The 25012-nt window shown below is 45.2% G+C and overlaps 1 protein-coding gene across 1 annotated transcript in view; it reads left to right on the top strand.

Moving 5' to 3' along the window:
* The window catches only part of Ipmk (inositol polyphosphate multikinase), a 35705-nt gene that overhangs the window by 3161 nt on the left and 7532 nt on the right, over positions 1–25012 (top strand). The window contains exons 2-5 of the mRNA XM_005360167.3: positions 12693–12778; positions 15427–15523; positions 20704–20876; positions 24376–24457. Of these exons, the coding sequence (XP_005360224.1) occupies positions 12693–12778; positions 15427–15523; positions 20704–20876; positions 24376–24457 (438 nt within the window). The remainder of the gene's footprint in view (positions 1–12692; positions 12779–15426; positions 15524–20703; positions 20877–24375; positions 24458–25012) is intronic.

Here is a 25012-nt window from a genome sequence, read left to right on the forward strand (position 1 = left end):
GGGGTCTTCCTTGATCAAACCTGATTTTTCTTAGCCCAGAATGAATCCACAGCCTCTCATTTCCTTTGGAAACAAAAACAAAATCTCTTCTCCAAAGTAACCTATCTTTTGACTTTAATTTTGAAGTCAAAGCATTTTCAAAATATGTATGTTCGATTAATCCAGCAACATTTATATTCAAATGTCTTTTAGCAGCTGTTGCTCCTTCCTCAGCATTCAAACAGTTCAAAGAGGACATAATAACATACAGTATCCAGATTCTCTGCGTGTTTTCCATCTTTATGTGGCTTTATTTTAAATTGTATTTCTTTTATTTTTACTTTTAATTTTCGGCTTTTTGAGACAGGGTTTCTCTGTGTATCTTTTGCTGTCCTGGAACTCTTTCCGTAGATCAGGCTGTCCTTGAACTCAGAGATCTGCCTGCTTCTGCCTCCCAAGTGCTGGGATTAAAGGTGTGTGCCACCACACCCAACTACTTTTTTTCTTTCTTTTTAAAGGACTTTATCCTTTTTCTTTTCTCTCCCAAGCGTACATATATTTTTAAACACACTGTAAACCATTTAGAGGTTTTCTTCATCTGAATCTATCTTTATGGTATATCTCTCTTTTTTTGACCACATGAGTCTTTAATTTGCTAAGCGATATGGCCGTGGCTTTGACCCCTGGATCCACCCCATTCCTTAGCTTTCTGAGATTCTAGCCTCGTGGCAGAGGTACTGGTGGGAGCAAAGTTTATTGCCACTACTCTTTGGAGTTTCAAGGTCCCTGCTACCACCAAGGAGCACGCTGTGGGCTATTCATAAACACCATTTAAGTGTTTGGTGGCAGAGCCTCTTAAAAGAGCTGCAAGGTTTCACAGCTAAAGCTGAGTCAAGGAAGCCTCTCTTAAATGATATGCGTGCTTGTCTCTAGCAAAGAGAGCCCACCCAAGGAACTGCTGAGATAATAAGCTGTGCTTAACTCTATTCTTTTCTGACTAGAATTACTTCCCAAGCTCTCTCAGGCTTTATGTGGATGCAGTTGTCCACGTGGGCACCATTTGTTGACTGAAGTTTCTGTTCTGCCCAGTCCTGCAGCCGTTAAGCCCCAAAGAAATACAGAGGTCTACTACATTAATTATAAACTGGTTGGCCTGTTAGCTTAGGCTTCTTATTAACTCTTTTTTTTTTTGTTTTTGTTTTTTGGAGACAGGGTTTCTCTGTGGCTTTGGAACCTGTCCTGGCACTAGCTCTTGTAGACCAGGCTGGCCTCGAACTCACAGAGATCTGCCTGCCTCTGCCTCCTGAGTGCTGGGATTAAAGGTGTGCGCCACCACCGCTTGGCTCTCTTATTAACTCATATAACTTATATTAGCCCATAATTCTTGTCTGTGTTAGTCACGTGGCTTGGTACCTTTTTTGGCGAGGCAGTCACATCTTGCTTCCTGTGTGTCTGGATGACGACTGCCTTAGGGTTGATCTTATCTCCAAAAATAAAAGAGTTGTTGATTTAATTAATTTTTTTAAAAATGAAAAACACAGAACTTGGAAGAACTCAAGCCCTTGAACAGCAAGCATAGCCGAGGGAAGGCTGTTAGTATTTCTGACCCTGCTTTGGTGTGGTGTTCTTGACTGAGATCATATCTCATCAAAGAACATTGAAAACTTAGCTCTCGGGATACAAAATATTTGGCTCCTGGAAATCATAAAAACAGCTCACAATCCTTTAGAAAAAGAAACAAGTGGTGCCCCTTACTCTGATTGTCCTAGGGTCAATCCCTGGTGGCAGCATTCTGCCTGTCCTTGGGCCATTGTTTTCGGGTACTCACTATACACGTAAATAGCATTCGGACGCTACAGTGGCACAGGCTCTCTTTTGGTCTGTCCTGTACCTTGTAGTAAACCATGTTCATTTGATGTATAGGTAGGTGTTCCTTGACTTGCGATTGGGGGTACTAACCCTCACCAAACACACTGCTGCCTGGTGGCTGGTGGCCATCTGGGAGATTTCCATTGCCCCACTTCAGAGCGTCTTCCTACAGAGTGCATGGATCTTTGCTGACTTGTTCTTCTCTTGCTGGATGCCCTTGATTTTGCTGTAACAGAAGATGCATTAGACATTCCTGGACATCATAGCTCACCTCGCACATGGTTGCACCGAAATGCAACAGCTACGTCGTCGATGTAGATTCCCAGAGTTCTCAAATGTTTGTTTACGACCTCTTTAATGCTTTAGTATCTTACCACATACCACTAGTTTCACTTAGAGCCGGAACTGGTGCCTTGACCAAACTTAGTATGCAGAAGTGAGGCAGCTGGTGGGGGCAGTGAGGGTTAAGCTTACACCCCTGGTAGGAACCCTCACAGATATTCGGCATTATTGGTCCTCTTGTTCTGAAGTTAGCACTAACCTCTGTAAAGCTTTCAAGAGAGCTGCAGGGACAGCAGAGAGAGGGAGGAAGGCATGTTGCCCAGTCTGTGTTCTCAGCTCCTCGCACGTGACTTTTTTCCCCCTGAACTTTTCCGTAAGTAGGTTGCATATGTCCTGCCATTTCTATAGTGACACTTCTGCGTGGATTCCCTAAGAACATCCATATTCTCTTCTGCAGCCGGGGCCTATTTATGGCATGTGGGGATTTAACCGATACAGCTCCGTTGTTACAATCCTCATCCTCATTTAGACAAGTTTGAGTAAAATGATTTATCGCACCCGTGCTCCACGGGACAGCAGCCCTCCACCCTTACCACAGGCATTCCGTTATGTCGGCCGTGTTTGCTGCACAGCCTCACCCTTCCTCTTGAATGCTGTTGACACTGAAGAATACATGTTACGCCTTTCAGGAAATGCTGTCCCGACTTGAATTTACGAAGGTTCCATGGAGTGGTGTAAATTTCTGACTGGGGCAGAATGCTCATCTGGAGACCGACGATAGCGGTCTGACCTTTATTAGTGGTTAATTTTGATCACCTGGTTCTGGGATGGTCCGACTTCTCACCCCATAGTTAGTATTTCTACCCTTGGAATGATGGGTAAGTCGTCTGTGATAGACATTTGAAGGCCATGTGGGTATCTGGATCACTCCTAGATTTTGATGTCTAGTGATGCTTTTGGTTTGAAGCAGACGGCTGTGAAACCACGATTTCCCCTTAGTTCTCCCATTGTCGTTAACAATCGCAGTTCTAAGAAATCACTTCCCTTTACTCCTCCGCTTGTACATCGTTATTTATGACCCATCGGGACTCCGTCAGACCCAACCACAGAACTAGTTTTTCTTTGGCCATTGGGACTTTCTTTCTGTCCCAAGCTACTGTAGAATGACATCGGCCCTCCCTAGCTGTAGAATTAGCCTTTTGTTCAAGGCGCCCTGGTTCCCTTTTTAGTGGGAAATGCTGTTTCTGTTTTCTCCTCCTTCTCCAGTTCCTTGATTGAACTCAGGGCCAGAGGGCCACTCTCCTGACCCAGGAAGTGACCCTTGGAATCGAAGACTTGGGTGTTAGAGGTATTGGGGTGTCATTGCTGGCAGGCCCTTTGTGAATGCAGCTAATGCTGTGTAGATATTTTAGAAGTCACAACTGCATAACTACCGGGGGCCTTCCTTTTCTGGACTCCCAATTTGCCTTTCTCCTCTTCTCCAGTGAGAACCCTGACTCCCAGTGTTCTCAGTCTATTTGTTCTGTTGCATATTGACATAATTTTTAGAATTTTTATAACAAGATTTCAACAGAAAACAAACCTATAATAAGTAATTCAAAGTCAGTTTTTTTTTAGTTTATGGTTTATTTGTTATATTTATGTGTATGTGTTTGTGCCTGCATGAGTTTAGATCTGCCACATTTGTCATTTGTGCGGTACCTGTGTAAACGAGAGGGCATTAGTCTCCTGTCATTGGAGTTACAGGTGATTGTGAATCACTTGATGTAGGTGCCGGGAACTGAACCTGTGTACCTTGTACAAGCAGTCAGCGCTCCAACCTTTAAGTCATCTCTCCAGACCTATGGTCAGTATTCCTACACAGGGATTATAAGATTAGAAAATGCTCAAAGGGTTTTTGGGGGGGTTAGAATTTCAAATTGTCATTTCTTTCCCCTCCCTTTTATAGCAATATTTATTAGCACTCTACTTGGTTTTCTTTGTTTCTTCTTGAATTCGTTTCTTCATTCCCATTTTGTTGCAAAGGTCAAAACCATAGTTAGAAAGGGTCGGGTGGTCTGGTGCACGCCGTTAGATCCCAACACTAGGGAGGCAGAAGCAGGCAGATCTCTGTGAGTTGGAGGCCAGCCTGGTCTACAGAACAAATTCCAGAGCTAATCCTCTACCGCATTCCTGAGCACTCTTCGTAGGTAACATATTTCGATTATTTTCCTATGCATCCTTTCTGAGTCTCTTTAATAACACTTTTCCCTCCTCTGCCTGACACATAGGGTGTTGTGCCGTAGATAACTTTCTGCAGGTGGCTTTAAATATTCTCACCATCACCTAGAAATCAGTATACTGTCTACCAGCAGACACAGTTTTTTTTTTTTTTTCCTTTGTAGCTCTCTGTGCCCTGGGTGTGTGCAGACGACAGTTTATTCAGCCAGTCTCTTGGGTCTACTCTGGCTCACTGCTCAGTGCTGGGGAGTAGGCATCAGGATAACTGAGTAAGCACCCTACTTTCTATTTCAGGGCGAGCCCTTCATGGTATTGTTCTGTTCTCTAACAGAAGGGAGCCCATTCAGTTGTCACTGGTGTTGGTGCTCTGTCATTTTGGAGCAGGTTTTTTTTTTTTTTTTTTGGTAGTGCTGGAGAATTGAACCTAGAATCTTTTGAACTAAGCACACACTCTGCCGTGGAGTTACATGCCCTGCCTATATGTTTTTGACCCTGAATTGATTTTATTTACTTATTTTGTGTGTGTGTGGTGGGGGGGGGTGGCAGGTAAATGTTCATGTGTGTGGCAGCCAGAGGTTTCTGTTGAGAGTGTCTGTCAGTCTTGCATTCATCCCTCCCCTGTGGGCATAAACGTAGTTATTTAGGGGGCAGTGTGGCGGGACATCATATCTATTAGTAAAACAATGTAATAACTGCCCTAGAGGACTATGGACTCCCCAGCCTGAACTAAGAGTACCAGGAATTAATTCCCTCCTTGAAGAAGAAAGCCTTCAATGCACTGAGCAAACAAGTGGTTGATGACTTTCACCCCAGACTTGGCACATCTGTCTGACCAGTTAGTGTTGTTCCACACAGAGGCCCACCACCGAGTTAGATTGTGGTGGGCAACTCTCCATGGCAGCCTGCCTAGCACCTCCTGGCTCCGCTGAGGGCTGGCCGGGAAAGAGGAGGTTCTAGTCTATTTCTATCTCGATTTCTCTGTGTCCTACAGCGAGGGTATATGATGTCTTACAGTCTAGCTGAGGACAGGTCACTCACGGGGCCAGGACCTTGGACTCTAGACTATTGGCCAGCAGACCCTCGTGGGAATCATGTACAATGTTTTATGTGGGCGCTATGGGGTGTGTGTGTGTGTGTGGTCAGAATTCAAATCCTCAAAAAATCAAAAAAAAGAAAAAAAAAAAAAGAATTCAAACCCTCGTGATGGCCCAGCAAGCATTTTACTGAGTCCTCTTCCCAGCCTACGTTTTATGTGCATGTATGTGTGGTGTATGTGCATCTACATTTGTGTGCGTGCGTGTGTGTGGTGTATGTGCATCTACATTTGTGTGCGTGCGTGTGTGTGGTGCAGGCTTGTGGAGACCTGAAATTGATATCATTTGTCTTCCTCTATGACTACTGTATTTATTAAGGTAGGGCCTCACGCTAAACCTGGAGCTCAGTGACTCTACTTGGGTTAGCCAGCTTGCATAGGCCTCTGTTGGCTCTGCCTCCCAGTTGGCAGCAACCAAGCTTTCTCGGTTGTGTGTGGGTTCAAGGCATCTAAACCTGGGCCCTCACGTGCACCGTGAATGCTTTATCCATTGAGCAACCCCCCCCCACACACACACTTTATTTTATTTTTTAAAATGTATTTATTTAAATACTTATTGAAGCAGAGTCTTCTGTAGGCCAGCCTGGCCTGGATCTCACTGTGTGGCAGAGGATGACTTTGGATTGATCCTCCTGCCTTCACCTCCCAAGTTTAGGATTTTAGGTGTGCGCCACCACACCAAACGTGACCTGTTGGCAGCATCTGAGGTGTGAGATTTTCACATACCTTTAAAGTGTCTGATTGTTTTATTATGATTCGGGTCAGAGACAGATTGCACAGTTCTGACATGTGTGCTCAAGTGTTCTTGGATCATATGGCACAGGTGATCAGTGGCAGTACCATCACCATAACTTCGTTCACGTGGCTAAGTGCTGGCTGTTGGTATTTCCACCATGGAATTACCCTTTTTTGCCATTGTAATTAAGTAACTTGGGAGGAATATTGAGTGTCATACACCCCTTTCCTTGCTTAAGTAATGTTGGAAGCATTCACTGAGAACTGCCAAGTTCCTGTTTCTATCACTTGGAAGGCCATACCAGGAAACACTCCTGGGTTTCTCCAGTAGTTGGCGTTGTGCGCTGGGGACCCGCTTTTCTCCCCGTGCATTCTTTTTAGGTTGTACTAGGATGTCTCAATATTCAGTCAGCGGATATTACCCATATTGCTGCTGCTACTTTTAATCATCACCAAAATGCCACTCTCCTAAATTTGGACAGTGGCAGCTTCTGGAGGCTTGCTCCCCTGTCTCTTTGACATTTCCTGTTTTTAATTTTAAAGTGTCTTCTCTGCTTCTGGCATAAAAAAGATGATGCGTGCTTGTTTTGTGTCTTCCCTCTTGCTGGCCCGGAACTGGGAAAGAACTGTCTGTCTTTCAGAGATGAGCGGCGTTTCCAACCTGGATTCCAGGTGTGCTCAGTGCGTGTGCGTGGTTCTGCTTGTCCTTTGAGCAGCCTGAAGGAAGAGACCCATAACCTCATACTTCATGTATCGGGGTTCTGTGTGTTTACCTCCATGTACGTGTGTACATGAATGCACGCCCTGGGAACTGCAGGCAGAGCCCCGCCCATGCACGAGCGTGAGCAGCCTCTCCCTGGGCCTAGGCCTGTATTTTGAGCTCAGCATCTTGGGGCTTTGTCTCCTATCCTCTCAAAGCATTATTGTGTTTACTCATTTGAAATCCTAAGGAAACAGCTGGAAAATTGTTCTCATATATGTATTGTTGCTGTATTAATGTTACCTGTTTTTTTGTTTGTTTGTTTGTTTTTAAAAACAGGGTCTTACCCTGTAGCTTAGGATGGCTTGGAGCTTCTGTGTGTCTGGGTTAGCCTAGAGCTCATATGGGCATAAGGCACTGCTCCTGGCTTTTGGCTTTTACGATTGTTTATTTTTCATTTTATTTTTATGAGGTCCCCCACCCACTTTGTCTGTGTACCACTTGTATACCTCTTGGGCCCATGGAGACTAGAAGAGGGTTTCGGATCCTCTGGGACTGGAATTGCAGACTGTTGTGAGTCATGATGTGGGTGCTGGGAATAGAACCACAGATTTCTGGGAGAGTAGCAAGTGCTCTTAACTACTGAGCCATCTCTCTGGTACCTTTACCATTTTTTTATGTTTGTAATATGGTTATTTACTTTTTAAAGATGGAATGCCGGGGCTGGAGAGATGGCTCAGCGGTTAAGAGCACTGGCTGCTCTTCCTAGAGGTCCTGAGTTCAATTCCCAGCACCCACATGGTGGCTCACTACCTAGTGTGCAGGTATACATATAGAGCACTCATATACATAGAAAGTCTAAAAGAAAAGAAAAGCAAGCACTATATTCATACCCATGATTTAAAAAACAAAAAGGTGGAATGTCATATAATCCAGGCTGGCTTTGATTGCATTATGTAGGCAGGTGACCTTTAACTCCTGATACTCTTGTTTCCTGGTTTCTTTAACTGGGATTAAAAAGCCTGTGCCACCAGGCCTAATTTATGCAATATTGGGGACTGGACTCAGAGACTCTGGCAGCTAGGCAATCTCCATACCTGTGGAGCTATTTCCCTGCCCTTGTGATGGTGTTTGTTTGAGATTATAGTCTATGCTTTTTTTTTTTTTTTTGCCATCTTTGTTGGAGCTTTTAGAAATCACATTTACACTATTTCATATACAGCAGTGGTTCTCAACCTTCCTAATGCTGCAACCCTTTACTACAGTTCCTCATGTTGTGGTGATCCCAACCATAAAATTATTTCGTTACTACTTCATAACTATAATTTTGCTACTGTTATGAATTGGGATGTATGTATCTGATATGCAAGATATCGGGTATGCAGCCCCCCCAAGGGCTTGGGACCCACAGGTTGAGAACTGCTGATACAGAGACTAGACTATAGAGAACAATAGCATTTGGGAGGCTGCGGCGGGAGGATCAAGGCCGGCATGGGATGGATATTACATCCTAAGTCATTCTTAGCTAAACAACCTCTCATCATAACCCTCTCAGACCGACCTCAAAACAAACAAACAAAAAAAGCTGAGAAAGATGCTATCTTATTTCCTGAGAAATTTGATGAGATTACAATTGCTATATTTGTTTGTTTGATTTTGTTGTGTTGGTAACAGTCACTAGGAGGCCATTTTGGCTGCCTTTGGATGGCTTCCTACAGCACCACCCACTCTTGCAATGCTGAAGACTGAACCCAGGGCCACATGTTTTCAGTGCAATGCAGGGTCGTCTCCTGTCTCAGCAGCCCCTGTCTCAGCCCTGGCCCCTAGGTTTGTTTCTTCCTGTGTCAGTTTTAACAAAGGGCATTTCAAAGAATTTGCTGATGGGACCCTTGTGAGTCTCTCCTTCTCCCCTGACTGTTCATTTATTTTCTAATAATGATATGTTTCCTTCTTTTTCCATGGTCTGTTCAGCCAGGTGCTTACCCGTTTTCTAGAAAAGCCACTTTTGATTTCACTGGTTCTTGTCTGTTGTCTTTTGACAAAGTTGTTTATCAAGACGTGGTCTTACTGAATCTCTCAGGTTGACCTTTTACTCCTGACCTTCCTCCCTTGCTTTGGGAGTGGGGGATCACCATGCCCAGTGTTTGTTTTTATAGAATAGGCTTTTTGTTCATATTTTGTGAAGTTAATAACATCTTTCATTCTTTAACATATTACGTGTGGTTCCTCTTCCTAAGTGATAGAAATATTTAATGCTTTCTTTTTACATTTATTTATTTGGTGGTGGTAGGAGATGGGAAGGTGCCCGTGTGGAGGTCAGCGGATAACTCATGGAATGCTCTTTCTTCCATCACGTGGTTAACAGGGATTGTACTCAGGTCCTTAGGTTTGGCAGCAAGTGCCCGTATCCACCGAGTCTTCCACCAGCTGCGCCAACAGAAAGATTTAAAGCCACACTTTTCACTGTGCGTGGCCCTGTGCAAACTTGCGTGTGCTGTGTTCTCGCTGTCAGGTGGAGGGAGACTTTCTCATTGCTCCTGCGGTTTGATCCGTGTGTAACTACAGCGGTGCTGTTTATTTTCCTGTTAGTTAGCATTTCCCCGCAAGTCTTGCTATTGCTGCTGTGGTTTGAGGACATCTTCTGCAGGATTCCAATCCTTGCAGATTTGGGACTTGGTAAGTAGAAATGCTTGAACGGCTTGTGTGTTCTGCTGGCTGCAGTTCTTCCTGCTGTCCTGTCTTCCAGACGACCTGAATATGCAGGGATTTTCTACCTCAGCTGGGACTGTAGCCACAAGGTGCGAGCTGCATACAGCTTGTCTACTGTATAAACTGGCCCATATTTTGCTGTTCAGGTTTTATATATCATTACAACGGCTTCTCCACCAAGTACCCAGAAAGTCTTGGTGAATTTGTGTATTGTTTCAGTTGTCACTTTGGCTCCTTGTATCCTGAAACTGTATTAAACTTTGTTACACATCTGTAATTTTGTATCTTAATCAACTGGTCTTGTCTTTATGAAATGTCTTTCTTAAATATGAAAAGACTTTTTTTCCTTGAGGCTGGAGAGTTTGCTCAGTGGTTAAGATTGATTTCTCAGTACTCGCTTGAGTCAGTTCACAGCTGCTGTTAAGTCCTGCTCCAGAGGATCTGATGTCTGATTCTGGACTCTCCAGGTGTCTACAGACATTCACCGCATCCCCCACCCCCTCAGGCACATACGTGTGCAGAAACACACATATACACACATTTAAGAAGATTGGAATCAAGGTTCCTTCTCTTGGAACTTGCCTTGTGATGTGCTGTTTGTGCAATCATAGTCCAGCTATGACTGGAGTTTGCTAGTCCTGCCTCCCTCCCTCCCATTCTTCCCTTCCCATTGAAAAGCTCAACAGGGCCTCACACTGGGCAAGTACTGTGCCCATGGGGTATGTTCCCAGCTCCTCTCTCTCTCTTCCTCCCTCCCTTTCTCTCTCCCCTCTTTCTCTTTCCTCTCTTTCTCCCTTCCTTTCTCCCTCCTTCCCTCCCTCCCTCTCTTTCTTTCTTTTTCTTTTTTCTTATAACCCATCTTTGTCTTTGTGTGTGGAAGTTTGATTCCCCCCCCCATGTATTTAGGATCCTAGTTGTCTTTGTCTGGATAATTTTTTAAAATTTATTTTAGAACATCTTAGTCTTGGTATATTTCTATGATCTCTCATTTTAAACAATTTTAACATTTAAATAACTTCATTATTTTTAAATACCACATTTATAATACTTACCTTAAGTAGAATATGCATTTGTTTTAGTATGTGCTTGTTTTCTGTGGTACAGTTTTATTTCTGATAATGAAAGGATTACGTGTTAGCCACCCATCAGAGAAAGATATAAAAGCCATCTAGAAGCTAGAGGTGGTGGTGCACACCTTTCATACCAGGACCCAGGAGACAGAGGTAGGTAGGTCACTTGAGTTCCAGGCCAGCCAGGGCCTGTCTCAAAAAATAAACACACACATACACAAAAAAGATCCTAATATATGTTTATGATAATTTCTGGAAGGATGAAAAATGTAAAGATGAAAATTGAGATTACGTAGAATGTTCCCTTTACATAAACTTGTTTTGTCAATACTCGGTGGTTATTTTTGTTTGTTTGTTTTGTTTTGTTTTGTTTTGTTTTTGAGACAGGAAGGGTCTCACTCTGGAGCTTTGATAGGCCAGCCTGACCTTGAACTTGAAATCTGTGCCTGCCTCTGCCTCAGGGTACTGGGATTAAAGGCTTGTGCCACTGGACCTGGCTTCCGTTCACAGAAATTCTAACAGGATGTTACAATCTTTCTGAATGCTTGCTGACGTGTTGAGTTTGTGCAACAGCGATTATTGTGGAAAGAGACACAGCATTGAACTTCACTCACCTGGGACTGGGATTATGAAAACTTGGTTATGTTGTAGGGCCCAGTGGTCTGTTCCTGTGTGGTCTTGGATCCAGTCTGCTACTCCACCCAGCTGGTTGCAGTTGCCTGATTGGCTGTAAATATGGTTTACAATATTTACAATATGTAAATATTGGCTGTCCTGGTTGGGCAGACCGGGTACCTGCCACGAGAGGCAAGGGCAGGTGTGCTGTGCTCCTGGCTCTTGATGCCTCAGTTTCCCCCCTGGGATTCAACCCAGGCGTCTGTCTATGCATCTGTCGTTCTCCATAGCTGGGGAGTGGAGGGCATGCTCGCCCTAAATTCCCTTGTTCAGAAACAGGTTTCCCTCCAGTCATTTTTAGCTATGTTAGAATAATCCTGACTTCTCTGAACCTTCTCAACAGCCAAGAGTTCCCTTACAACTTACTGTCTCTTTCCTTCTGTCCTGGTGTCTAGATTTTAGACTTCTGCTTTGGTTCCTTAAATTAAGTGTTTTTGCCATTGTCAAGTTCATGTCATAGTAGGAAGTGGTGGTGCATCCATTAATCCCAGCACTAGGGAGCCAGTGGAAGGCTGGTCTCTCTGAGTTCAAGGCCAGCCTGGTCTACAGAGTGAGTTACAGTACAGCCAAAGCTATTATTACACAGAGACAAAGAAACCATGTCTGAAAAAAACCGAGAGAGAGAGACAGAGACAGAGACAGAGAGAGAGAGAGAGAGAGAAGCAAACAGCAATAATGAAAAAGTTAATGTCACTTGGCAAAAAGAAGTATAGATACAAGTGGAATGTCTTATAAAACTCTAAGTAGACTTTTGTTCCAATTGTCGTGTTCTGTGGCATCCCAGCAGATGAAGACTGAAGATTTCAATATGTAATGAGTGCTGGTAGGGCATGGGTTGTGCCAGTGCTGGTGTGCCTATGGTGACTTGGAAAAAGACTCTGGTGTTGCATGGACAGATTATAAAAAGGCATCTCTGGCTGCTTCAGCCTGGGACGTTGCACAGCTGTGCACAGTACATCTGAGCTGGGAAGATGAGAGGATTATAAAACATTGCCAAATATGAAATTCGTATATGGCTACTGTAAACACACATTTTTTCTTGTTTATAAAAATGGGCTGGATTTGTGTTACTGCTTTTGTTTTTTTTTACTTAATCATAACATATCATAGAAAATCTATTACTGAGAAGTTTCTAGAAAATCCAGGGGTCATGAGAGACTCACTAAAGGAAAAGAATGGAAGATAATAAAGCTTAAATGTGCGCAGGTCTCTCTTTGTAACAAGTTTGAAAATGTTGGTTGACTGTTAAAACTTCTGCAACAAGTAACAGGAAACCTTCCCATTTATGAAGGCCTATGTTCCCTGTGAAGCAGGGCACCATAAGCAAAGCATTGACCTTCGCCTGATTTCTGTTGCGCAGGCATACTCCAACACCCAGACGGTACCGTTTTGAAACAGCTACAGCCGCCGCCGCGGGGCCCCCGAGAGCTGGAATTTTATACCATGGTAAGTGGTGCAAGATGCTTTGTTGTCTTACGTGCTCTTCAGTGTTCTGCGGTGACTCAGAGTGAGAAACGTGTTTGACAGCATGCCCCGGGTCCCCACGTAACAGACAAGCTTCATGCTTTGTGGAAACGGTTTATCTCCCAGGGTTTCTGCTGCAGCCTGGTATTTTCTGTTGTTTCACATCCTAAAGATTCTTATTCTGAGTCACTGAGTTGATTTCAATCAACTGGTCGTGACCCACGATCTGAAAAACATGTAACAGAGAGTTTGTCGCTCTCAGAAATGCTAAGTTGGTGCTTTATTGCAGCTTCTTAGAGACTTGTTTGTTGTGCCTTGTGAGGCAGGGTCTCAGTGTATCACAGGCTGGCGGAGGACTCACGGTGCCTGTGCCTCAGCCTTTCCAGCGCTGTGTGCCACTGTGCCCTGCCTCTTCGAGTCTTCAGTGTTTCTCTGCGCTGTGGGAGAAGAACTCATTCCTGATACCTAATTCATCATATGATGCAGAATATTTTTAGTGTGTTCACAGTGTTCCGTGACCACCAATTATTTCTTAACTTCAAAACATTTTAACCACATGGCTCCCCCTTCCCTGCCCATCAGCCACAGATCCACATTTTCCTCCATGTGCTTGCTGGCATCTGTGTGTTTTTCCTTGGGTGACTCTTGCTCAGATATTTCCCCCATTTTGCAGTTGAAGTGTGTGTGAAAAGTTCAATTCCATCCCTACAGTAGTACATAGTGGATATAAGCCCCTGGCCAAACGCCCACTTGTAGGTGCCCCCTGCCATTCTGTAGCTGTCTCTTCACTGTCTTGGTAGTGTCCTTTCAAACACAAAGTCATGAACTTCAGTGAGACCCAGCTTGTATCTGTGCTTTCTCTGGTTGCTCTTTTGAAAAGGGGTCTCATTGTAGTGTAGTAATTTACTAGGAAGCTCAGGGCGGCCTCCGACTTGCTGCAATCTTCCTCAGTTTCCCAAGTACTGCAATTACAGGTGTGCACCCCCACACCCAACTATAATTGGTGGTGTTTGGGCTTGTATTGATTTTTTTTCATCCTGATTAAGAGAGCAGGAAGGTGCCTCCCTCCACCCCACTGGGAGCTCCTTTTCCCTCTGTTGTTACCCACTATTCTGTCCCGTGTTGTCTCTGACCCTATGAAAGCAGCCTTCCATGTCGCGCACACCCAACACAAGGAGTGGGCAGTTAGGTGGTGTGCCCACTGGCTAGGGCAGCCGCAACAAATAACACAAGTTATTGTTTGGCTTGAAATAGAGAAGTAAAGTTTTTCACACTCGGCCTCCTGGTCAGTCATTTCTCTCAAAGGCCTCTCCCTTTCCTGTCCATGGGCTGTCTCCTCAGCCCTTCCTCTGTGGGTTTTTGTCCTAGCATGCTTCCTGAAAACACCTTCAGCATGACGAACCCTGCCGTCTCCAGATGTGTCCCCATCTGGGACACTGGGGTTGGGTCATGGCTCACCCTGTAAGGGATCGATTCCCCAGCAGTGCAGATTTGTTTTCGTGCCTCCTGAGCGGCACGACAAGATCCTGGGCTTGGAGATGGACCTAGAGCTCTGTGCTCCAGTCTTCGGGTTAGCGTGTGCGTGACTGTCACCCATGAGTGGCGTTAGAGTGTGAGAGACCCACGCTCTGCGCAGATGAAACATGGTTCGCTCACTTAGTAGTCGGCATTTCTCGGTAGGTTTCTGGTAGAAAGACAATAATTTACTTTCTTTCCCCTTCCTCTTAGCTATGAAGTGTTCAGCTCCTGGTCAATGCAATTCTATCTTATGTGTCTCCTAAAAGTTGACTGTAGTTTCATTTTAACCTGTGGAGTGTGCTCACACATAAAATCATGGTCGTTTAGATGTATGTTAAAACTGGCTCTCAAAGTTTGAAATGAATAAAACTTGCCTCATAGATATAAAATAAATAATATGTAAAATATTTAATTTAGTGAGAAAGCCAAACAAGTGTTACAAATGAGCCTGGCAAGATGGCTGAGCCCTTAAGGGAAGCGTGTCTCTAGGTCTGATAACCTGGATTTGATTGGGATCTACATAGTGGAAGGAAAGAATTGATGTCCTGGGGCTGGAGAGATGGCTCAGAGGTTAAGAGCATTGCCTGCTCTTCCAAAGGTCCTGAGTTCAATTCCCGGCAACCACATGGTGGCTCACAACCATCTGTAATGGGGTCTGGTGCCCTCTTCTGGTCTTCAGGCATACACAGAGACAGAATATTGTATATATAATAAATAAATAAATATTAAAAAAGAATTGATGTCCTTAAGTTGTTCTCTACACACACACTAAATGAACGAAATACTTGAAAATAATTTATTTGTAAAAAATACAAGTAAAAATGGCTCCAAAAGTTAGCCAAGTTGCCCCCTCACCCCCCACACCAGAATTGACTGTCCTGTGTTCAGAGAATTATTGTGAATTTGGCGTCAGTTATACACAACTCACAGTGGCCAAGAGTTGAAGTATGTTGACAGGTAGGACATCACCAGGAGACTTTGCGGACCACCAGGTCAGTGTGCTGTAAGTAGCTGGTTATTATTACAAACCCGTGCTGGGTGATTACGAGTCTGTTATACTTGTTGTTCCTGAGGGGTCACGGAAATCTGACCAGCACTGCCCCTCTGTTCAGGTTTACGCCGCTGACTGTGCCGATGCTGTTCTGCTGGAGCTGCGGAAACACCTGCCCAAATACTACGGCGTCTGGTCCCCTCCCACCGCACCAAACGGTAATGCGCTTTAAGTACATTTCGCGCTTTACTTCCCAAGCTTGGCTTTTCGAAGGGTCTGTGTAAAGGCTGTGCAACATGGAGCGAGTGTGCTTCTCTTGCCTGCCCTCCCTAAACAAACTCACTGACACTTTCATCTTTTTATCATCGTTTTCTTGAAGGACGTGTTACACATTAACTGATTAATCTGCTACAATTGCACGAGTCCATCTTAGTACTGTACTAATTTGCAAAAGTCCGTTTCTTATCTAAAGCATAAAACATTAAGAACCCATACAGAAGTGCCTCGCCGGCTTAGCTTCTGTCTCCTGCCTTGCACCCAACCTGCAGGTTGATTTTCAGTCCTTTGGAAAACCCTGGGAAGTTTCACAGTGGAGAGACGAGGCCTTGTGCATCTGTCTCACCTGGAGGCTGGTGACGTGGTCAGTTCATCAAAGCTTCAGGCTTTGCTGGTGCGGGTCTTGGACCACATTGTAACACTGTTTGGGCTTTGGTCCCTAACTTGGTGTGTCAGATGTCATTCCTGGGGTGTCTTGGGCTCCTCTGTCTGGAAACTCCTAACTGAGCAGTGATCAGTCTAGGGCTGACCCTAGACTGGCAGCCCTAAATAAACATGGGGTACTTAGGAACTGCCTGCCCTTCACTATCTTAGAGCAGGCAAATGAACTGAGGCTCTGTGGTGTTCAGGGTGACTGCCGCTTACCTGAAGTGCTCAGGTCTAGCAGTGTTTCCAGTCTGGATAATGAGATACTCAGCTGAACAAGTTCCTCAGTCGGGTCTGGAGAGATGGCTCAGAGGTTAAGAGCACTGGATATTCTTGGATTCAGTTCTTAGCACCCTCAAGGTGGCTTCTAACTGTAACTCCAGGGAATGCGAGACCTCTCCTAACATTGCAGGCATCAGTACACACCTGGGGCTTAGGCATACTTGCAGACAAAACAGTCATACACAAAATAAAAAGAAATTTTTAAAAAGAATATTTTCTGAGAAGAGTCTTTGGAGAACATGATGGCTATGGCAAAGATAAACATAAACATGCATCATACATGTGTGTGCATGCACGTGTCTGTGTGTTTGCGTGCACACACATATCTGCATGCATTTTTCTTTTCTTTCTTTTTTTTTTTTTTTTTGGAGATAGGGTATTTCTACATAGCTCTGGCTGTCCTGGAATTCACTATGCAGACAAGGCAGCCTGGAACTCACAGAGAGCCACCTGCCTCTGCCTCCAGAGTGCTGGCATTAAAGGCGTGCCCCACCATGCCCAGCCATTTTCTGTTTTGCCATCGTCACTTTGCTGTGGATGAAGCGTATTAGGAAAGAAACGCAGCATCAGAGAAGCGGTTGTCGCGTCTGGTGCAGTCTTTTCTTCTCTCACGACCGAAACTAATCCCTAAGGCTTTCTTCAGTGGGAGCAAAGGAGGGAGGCACCGGTGGGGTTGGCAGCAGCGTGAGCAGGTGTGTCTGTGTGGGAAGTGGGGAGACTGGGAAAATGCATCACGATGGGCGAGCACCTGCAAGAGCCCGCTTGAGCCTGCATCAGATTGCATTTTGCCGTCTTAGCTCTTTTCAGCTCGAGATAAAAATCAATATGTAATAAATAGATGTTCTCGTTAATGTTTAACCGTGGGCCAAGGTTTAAGATTAGCTTCAGGGTGGAGGGCATCTGTTATCAAGTGGCTGCCTGAGTTGTGATTATGCCTTTTTATTTTGTGGTTATTACGTTGTATTTGTCTTCCTGGGCAGGGGAAAGAGTTTGCTCCAGGGAATTAGCCTGCGTTTGTATTTATTCTGGATGCTGCAGTTCAGCTCACAAGCCTGGTGACCTAGCATGGGTTTTAATACCCGTCAGTCATGCTGATGTTTAATCCTTAGTGTGTCCTTGCAGCCCAGTGCTCAGTGAGTACCAGGCCCTGTTGCAGATAGGATGTTACTTCTGTGCCTCAGGAGCAGCTCTGGAGGGCAAGGCTTATTAAATGCTGCTGCCCGTGTGCCTCAGGGCCTTATCATGTGAGGTACTTCTGGGACTGTCCCCACATGTCCTCAGCACTCTGGACCATGAGCCTCTATTTCATGGTGGGCCTGTGCTCTGTATATACCATTGAAGTACATGCTAGGACGACACAGACTAACACATGACATGGTGGAGCTGCCATTCGTTTCTGCGCATGCCCCTAGCCCTTCCTCTCTCTGCCTCTGTCCCCACCAAAGGGATCACTCACTTCTCACAAAGGGAATGCCATGTTGTTGCATGAACCGAAGATCCAAGAATTGTCACAAGCAGGCCACCTCTGGATCCTAGCTCCAAGCTCACCTCAGATGTTGTCCTGGTGCGGTGACTATGGTTGGGGCCTGGGTTTCAGATCATGACAGGAGCACGTCTGAGGTCTGTGGGCAGCGCTGGAGTTGTAGTGCACCGTGCCTCACAGTAACATTGGTGACACATCTCAGGGTGTTCTAACTGGAGGCCAGCCCCACACCCGTACTTCCTGTGTGTCAGAAATCTCTTCTGTTCAGTCCACAGTTCATTATAATGGTTCCATGGGGGAAAACACCGCCCCACCCTGGACCCCTGGGGCCTCCATGAGGAGACATCTTTTGTTACGGGTGTGCCGTTGACTCAGAAGATGGTCCTGTAGACATGCCTTTGATCCTTCCAGACTGAGTTCAAGACTGATCTACTTTGACTTGCGCTTTATTCTACTTACTGAAGGGATTTGCTAGTGACATTTTTCTAAGTGAAGCAGTCTTCAGGTTGATAGACATGACAGCTGTCAGTCTCACAGTCTGGCGCTCAGGTTATGTCCCGCTCTCTTACTTCTCTCTGTCAAAAGCTGTGTTAAGCCACTCACAACGCGCACCGGTTCTTTCCTAAGGACACTTGTGTTCTTTTCTTACTGTGTGTTTTGGGACAAGCTATGTACGGATAACCACGAAGCCCAGGCTGTCTTTAGTCTACGGTGTCCCTGCTTCAGCCTCCAGTGCTGAGATGACAGGCACGCATCCCCAGAGGCCTAGACCTCTGCATGCCTAAAGCAGGCTTGGATGTTTGGTTTTTACAACTGTGAAGAAAAGATACACATGAGAGTCTTGGCTGTGCGGTATTTCACTCGTCTAGTCTCAGCCCTGGGAAGGCTAAAGTGGGGAGTGCTGTGAGTTCAAGGCCAGCCTAGGAAGACTCTGTCTCAAAGCACCAGAAAAGAAAAAGATATCATTCTGATTTCCGTGTGTGTGTGTGTGTGTGTGTGTGTGTGTGTGTGTAAAGCAGAGGCCAGGGAACAGAAAGGGAACACCTAGTTCATCCTCAGAAGGCCTTCACTCATTTTCATGTTAAATGCCAGTTGTCTAGCAGTGATGTAATCCCAAGCATAGACACATGAGAACCAGGTACGTTAAAGAAACGTGCACTTGGCTATTTGAGCTAAGCGCAAAGTAGAACCATGGCGTTTGGGCCCTACTTATTGAAGACATGACTGAATCTATTATAGTGTAAGGCGGGCTGGGTCCATAGTGTCCAGTGCCGTGGGAATGGATGGGAAAGGCGACACCCATGTTTTGTAGGCCTTCACTCCATGGGAGGAGAAGAAAGAACAAAGAGGGATTTCTAAGTTGGGTTTGCAGGTCATTGTCTAAATTCTCAAGAGACACGCATTTGACACACAGAAATCAGCCTAGCACTGAGATGTGTGCGTGCCTCCCGGCCGACAGGATACACTCATACCCAGCCTGACTTCAGTGTGACTCAGTATGACATCATATCCAAGTTAAGGATGATATCGCTGCGATTCTGGGTATCTCCGTGTTAAGGTCCTTCTCCTTTACTATTGACGTTCATCAACACTGTAGTGAGGGCCAAGCTATCCTTTCCCAGATTCTCCATACTGTGCTTGTCTTTTCAGACACAGAAGCTTGACTGTGTCCAGCTGAGCTTTGTCCACTTGTCCTTTGCTATTTAGGCCTACACTGGTGCTGTGTCCAGGCCTGTTGTCAAGGTGCCTGGGCAGCTTGTTTCAGGTTCGGGCTCCTAGGCTGCCTGTAGTGCTTTTCCAGGCTGCTGTCCCATTGACAGTGCAAACCTGCCCACCCTGCTCGATCAAGGGATAATGTTTGTTTACCTCTTTACCCCTCATCCTGTGCAGAAGGTTTAGCTCTGTTAGGTCTGAGGGCCTTGAGTTGTTCTTATTTGGTTCCATGCAAACATCTTTATTGGAATTTCCAAACTGTGCCAGTCTGGGTGGGACAGGAAAGAGGGACATGCGTTAGTGCACACGGTTTCTCTTACTCTGGTACTTTTTACTTGGTTTAGAGGAAATGTATACTTTTTCCAGCTTTACTATGTGTGCACACGCATACATTTTGCATGCATGCACATATATGAGCCATCGCACGCATGTAGCAGTCAGAAGACAACCTTGGGTGTTGACTCTCAGCTTCTACCTCGTTTAGGATGGGATTCCCTATTGGCTGCTGCATGTGCCAGATGGCCAGCTTGCAAGTTCCCGAGGATGTTACCTCTGCCTCCCATCTCTCTGAAGGAGGGCTTGGATCATAGATTCTTTGTCCAGCTTTGCGTGGGTCCTCCTGGTGCTTGTACACACCAGCCCGCTCCTCAGCCCCGAGAACTAAAGCATGAATCATGATCTCATTGAGAATTTTGACAGGGTTGTTTTCCTTAGGAACAGACAGAATTACTTCTTTCCTTCTCTTTCTCTTTGCACCCGAGTCCTTGCTGCCAAGGTAAAATGCAAGAAGAGGCTCTTGTGGTATGGCAGCAAGTTTTCTGTGAGTAAATGTGTGCAGGGCTCTAGGTGGGAGCAGAGCAGCTGTGCGTTTGGAAGCAAGGGGAACTTTGGTGTCGTTTGGATTCAGTCCCCAGTTTACCAACGTCAAACGACAAAATTCTTAAAATACTAGATCTCATTCTGAGCCCAGATGGCAGTGTGTTCATAGGGAATAGTATTTCCGTAGCTTCGTAAGGCCACACCTTCTCTTCGCTCCAGTGACCTCTGCCATCACACATAGGAGGAATTTCTCTGACGTCTATGCTTGTTAAGGAGTCTGCTGACTCTAGATTTACCGTAAGTCTTTTCTCCTCCAGCATTTGCTCTTTGTTTTTCTCTGGAGGTTTATTTGAGTGATATGATTGCCTGTCACTAATGAAGGTTTTTCTCTAATAACAGATGTATACCTAAAACTGGAAGACGTGACTCATAAGTTCAACAAGCCCTGTATAATGGATGTGAAGATAGGGCGGAAGAGCTATGACCCCTTTGCCTCCTCAGAGAAAATCCAGCAGCAGGTCAGCAAGTACCCTCTGATGGAGGAGATCGGGTTCCTGGTGCTCGGCATGAGGGTAAGAGCGGTTTCGATGAGCTGTGCGCGTTTCCCTTACACACCACGCCAGGGGACTGCAGGTCTTATCTCAGTGCGAGTAGATAAGAACAAGCATCCTGTGCTGTTTGGTCATCCGTGACCTGTGAGCTATGAGGGCAGAGGTTTTATGTGTTGCTCACTGGTCTGTGGTCAGTCACATTGGTCCTGACACCTAGTAGGTAATTAATACATAATGACCAGACCCTAAGATGGGAATGCTGGTAATTTTGTCTTAAAGACGTTTTAAGTTGGGTGCTGGGCATGGTGGTGTATGCCTTTAATCTCAGCACTTGGGAGGCAGAGGCAGGGGGAACTCTGTGAGTTCAAGGCCAGCCTGGTCTATGGAGTGAGTTCCAGGACACGACCAGGACTGTTATGCAGAGAGACCCTGTCTCAAAAAGCCAAAAAGAAAAAAAAGAAGTTGTTTTAAGTTTAAGTACACAATAAATATTAAAAGCTACATATTCATTATAGCTTCCCTATAAGAAAATAACTATTTTATACTTTGGGTGTTTTTTTTGTAAACAGGCATCACTGTGTGGCCCTGGCTATTCTATAACTTGCTCTGTAGACCAGGCTCTGGCCTTGAACTTAAGAGATTCACCTGTCTCTGCCTCCCAAGTGCTGTGGAAAAGAACTATTTTCTAAATAGAAAAAAAAAATCCACATCATCTCATATTTCTGTTCAATGCAGTTTTTCATTTGCACATAGTTCTGTGAATTGGCATTATATTTTTTTAATTTTAGCTGATCCATAAGAATCTCATATTTTTTAGCCAGGCGGTGGTGACACATGCATTTAGTCCCAGCACTCGGGAGGCAGAGGCAGGCGAATCTCTGTGAGTTCGAGGCCAGCCTGGTCTGCAAGAGCTAGTTTCAGGACAGGCTCCAAAGCTACAGTGAAACCCTGTCTTGGAAAAAAAAAAGAATCTCATATTTATGCTTTGATATGCACATGCACTGTTCACCTCAGGAGAGATATGGGGTTGGTGTCATCAGGTGTCTTGTGGTCTGGACCTTTGTCCATGTGCTATCTGGTAGAAGGTTAACTTAAGCATCTGTGGCCTGGGACCTCATTCTTAGGGGCCAGACCAGGAGCCTGACTTGCTGTCATTTTGTAGGGCTATCAAACAGTCGCTTCCGACCTCCAATGCCACAACACAATTTTTTTTTTTTTTTAGTTTTGTGAGCCACCATGTGGTTGCTAGGAATTGAACTCAGGACCTCTGGAAGAGCAGGCAGTGCTCTTAACCGCTGAGCCAGAGTGCGTATGATAGGAAGGAAGGATTGTTGAAACCATTTTGCAGATGTCACCACAGCTGGGAAGTAATGTAGCATGTGGTACTCTAAACCAAGAGTGTGTCTAGATGTGCCCGATGATTGGAGCTTGCAATCCTCCTTGGGAGGGTTTTTGTGGGAGACCGCTAACGAGCCAGTGCCAGCGAAGCAAATCCCACGCTGGACTTGATATCTTGGTCCATAAAGTCGAAGAATTATTCAAGTGGTTTTTCATTTTAGAAAGCTACAATGAAGACGAGCATATAAAAACTGACAAAACAAGGCCAGCAGAATGGCTCACTGGGCAGAGGAGCTTGCTGTGTGAGCCCGACAACTTGTTTGGTCCCCAGGACTCACATGTTGTGTTAGGAGCGGTGGGCTGCGTCCCTGGCACCCGGCCGCCCGCATAGCTAGCTTTACCCGAAATAATTACATGGAAACTGTATTCTTTTAAACACTGTCTGGCCCATTAGTTTTAGTTTCTTATTGGCTAGCTCTTACATATCAATCTAACCCATTTTTAATAATCTGTGTAGCCCACGAGCTGGCTTACCAGGAATGATCTTAACCTGCGTCTGCCTGGAGTGGGAGAATCATGGCGACTCCTTGACTTAGCTTTTTTCTCCCAGCATTCTGTTCTGTTTACTCCGCCTACCTAATTTTATGTCCTATTAAAGGGCCAAGGCAGTTTCATTTAACCAATGAAATTAACACAGAACAGAAGACTCTCCCCCATCACTCACATAAATCCCGAGGTCTCAGTGACTCGTATTATCATACCATAATTGCACACGCTCCTTTCAGTGGCTCCATGGTTGTTTCTGGAATTTGCTATTACCCACCATGTTACAGTGAGCCTTGGGTCTGCCTCGTTCTGCCACTGTTTAGTGTGTCGTCGTTCTGCCACTGTTTAGTGTGTCCTGGCGCACGTCTGTGGTGGAGTGCTGGCTAACGTGAGCCTACAGCTTTGATGGCGGAGGCTGACTGTATTGTGTAGAGCAGTGGTCTTCAGCCGGAGGAGCTCTGCCCCCGGCCAGCCATTGGTAATGTCTTAGAACAGTGGTTCTCAACCTTCCTAAAGCTGCGAGCCTGTAAACAGTTCCTTATGTGGTGGTGACCCCCCAACGTAAAATTATTTTCATTGATACTTTTTCCCCCCGGGAAAGGAGTTTCCTCTGTAGATCAGGCTGTCCTCGAACTCACAGAGATCTTCCTGCCTCTGCCTCCCAGTGCTGGGGTTAAAGAGTTCCACCACCACACCTGGGCTTCTGGGAAAGCTCTCAAGGCTGAAACATGCCTTCAGCTCATTTCCTTTTCTCAACTGTTTGCATTTGTTAATGACTCGAGAATAATTTTAATCGTTTTATTTTTATTTATTTATTTGGTTTTTTAAGACAGGGTTTCTCTGTGTAGGCCTGAGTGTCCTGGAACTTGCTCTGTAGACCAGGCTGGCTTGGAACTCTGCCTCCCGAGTGCTGAAACTAAAGGTGTGCACCACTGCCATCCTCTTGAGTCTAGAATAATTTTAGATGTAAATAACAAAAGACATCATATCAAAAACTTATTTTTTGGAAGCTTCTGTTCTGAAGACGGCATCTCTTGTAGTTCAGCCTGGCATCTTTGCTGTGTGGGTGAGCTCACCTTGAACTTCTGATCCTCTTGCCTCTACCTAATACCAAGTGCTGGTATCACAGGTGCAATCACACCTGCTCATACTGGTGCTGGAGAGTGAACCCAGGCGGTCTGCATGCTGGGGAAGGATCACTGTGTTGTATCCAGCTCGTCTCTACTTCTTTTTCTGTGGTAGAGAGAGTTTCATGCAGTCCTTTGCTTCAAACTTGCTTTGTAGGATGACCTTGAACTTCTGACCTTCTGCTTCTACTTCCTGAATGTTGAGGCCTGTGTTGCTGAACTCAGCTAAACTTGCAGTATTAGGAAATGCTCTCATCTTGGCCCTGTAAATTTGTGATTAATTTTGATGAAATGAAATAGATAATTCTATCATATTGAAAATCTATGTTACTCTTAGCAGCTTTTCAGAAGTGGGGCTCCTGAATGCTGGGTGCTCTTTTAGGCCTGTTCATGTGACGATACGGTTCTCTTCTGAATGAAGGATTTTATATCTAGCCATGAATTCACCCCACATGGCCAAGGGCACCCCTATTAGTGTTTGAATGTTCACTGCTCTTTTATTTTGACAGGTTTATCATGTTCATTCTGACAGTTACGAGACACAGAACCAGCACTATGGAAGAAGCTTAACAAAAGAGACGTTAAAGGAAGGTGAGCCCTGGAAATGAATGCTCTGCTATTGCAGTCAGCAAGATGCTTCTGCTCGCATGTAATTTCCCTGCGGAATAACGATTCAACTCATAAACTTCAAAAAAAAAAAAAACTAACTAAATAGACAGAAATAGGTTCACTATCATCCCTGAATCCTAATATACCCAAGTGTGGGTTGTGAGCACCCCTTCCTTTACACTTTCATTAATACTAGTGAGCTTGCTGGCTCACTTGCTTCCTACTTCTGTGATACGTTCCCTAAGACAACCCACCCAGGAAGAAGCCTTTATTCTGTTTCCGTTTCAGTGTGTGTCTCTTTTGGTAGTGTGCCTAGTACCTTCCTGTACCATGAGCACTAGTCATTAGGGGTGAAGTCTCTAGGGAGGGACCAGCTTGACTTCTCCATGTTCAATGAGTTGTGTAGGTTCTTCAACAATAGGGCCTTACCATCAGTTTGTGGGTAGCAACCAAGAGCCTTGGCAACTGCCTGGGTTGCTTGGGGGTCCCCATGGGGGTCCCTGTAATGGTCTGTGCTGTCCCTTTAAGAGAAAAGCC

The sequence above is a fragment of the Microtus ochrogaster genome, linkage group LG2, assembly GCF_000317375.1.
Source record: "Microtus ochrogaster isolate Prairie Vole_2 linkage group LG2, MicOch1.0, whole genome shotgun sequence".
NCBI classification, from domain to species: domain Eukaryota; kingdom Metazoa; phylum Chordata; class Mammalia; order Rodentia; family Cricetidae; genus Microtus; species Microtus ochrogaster.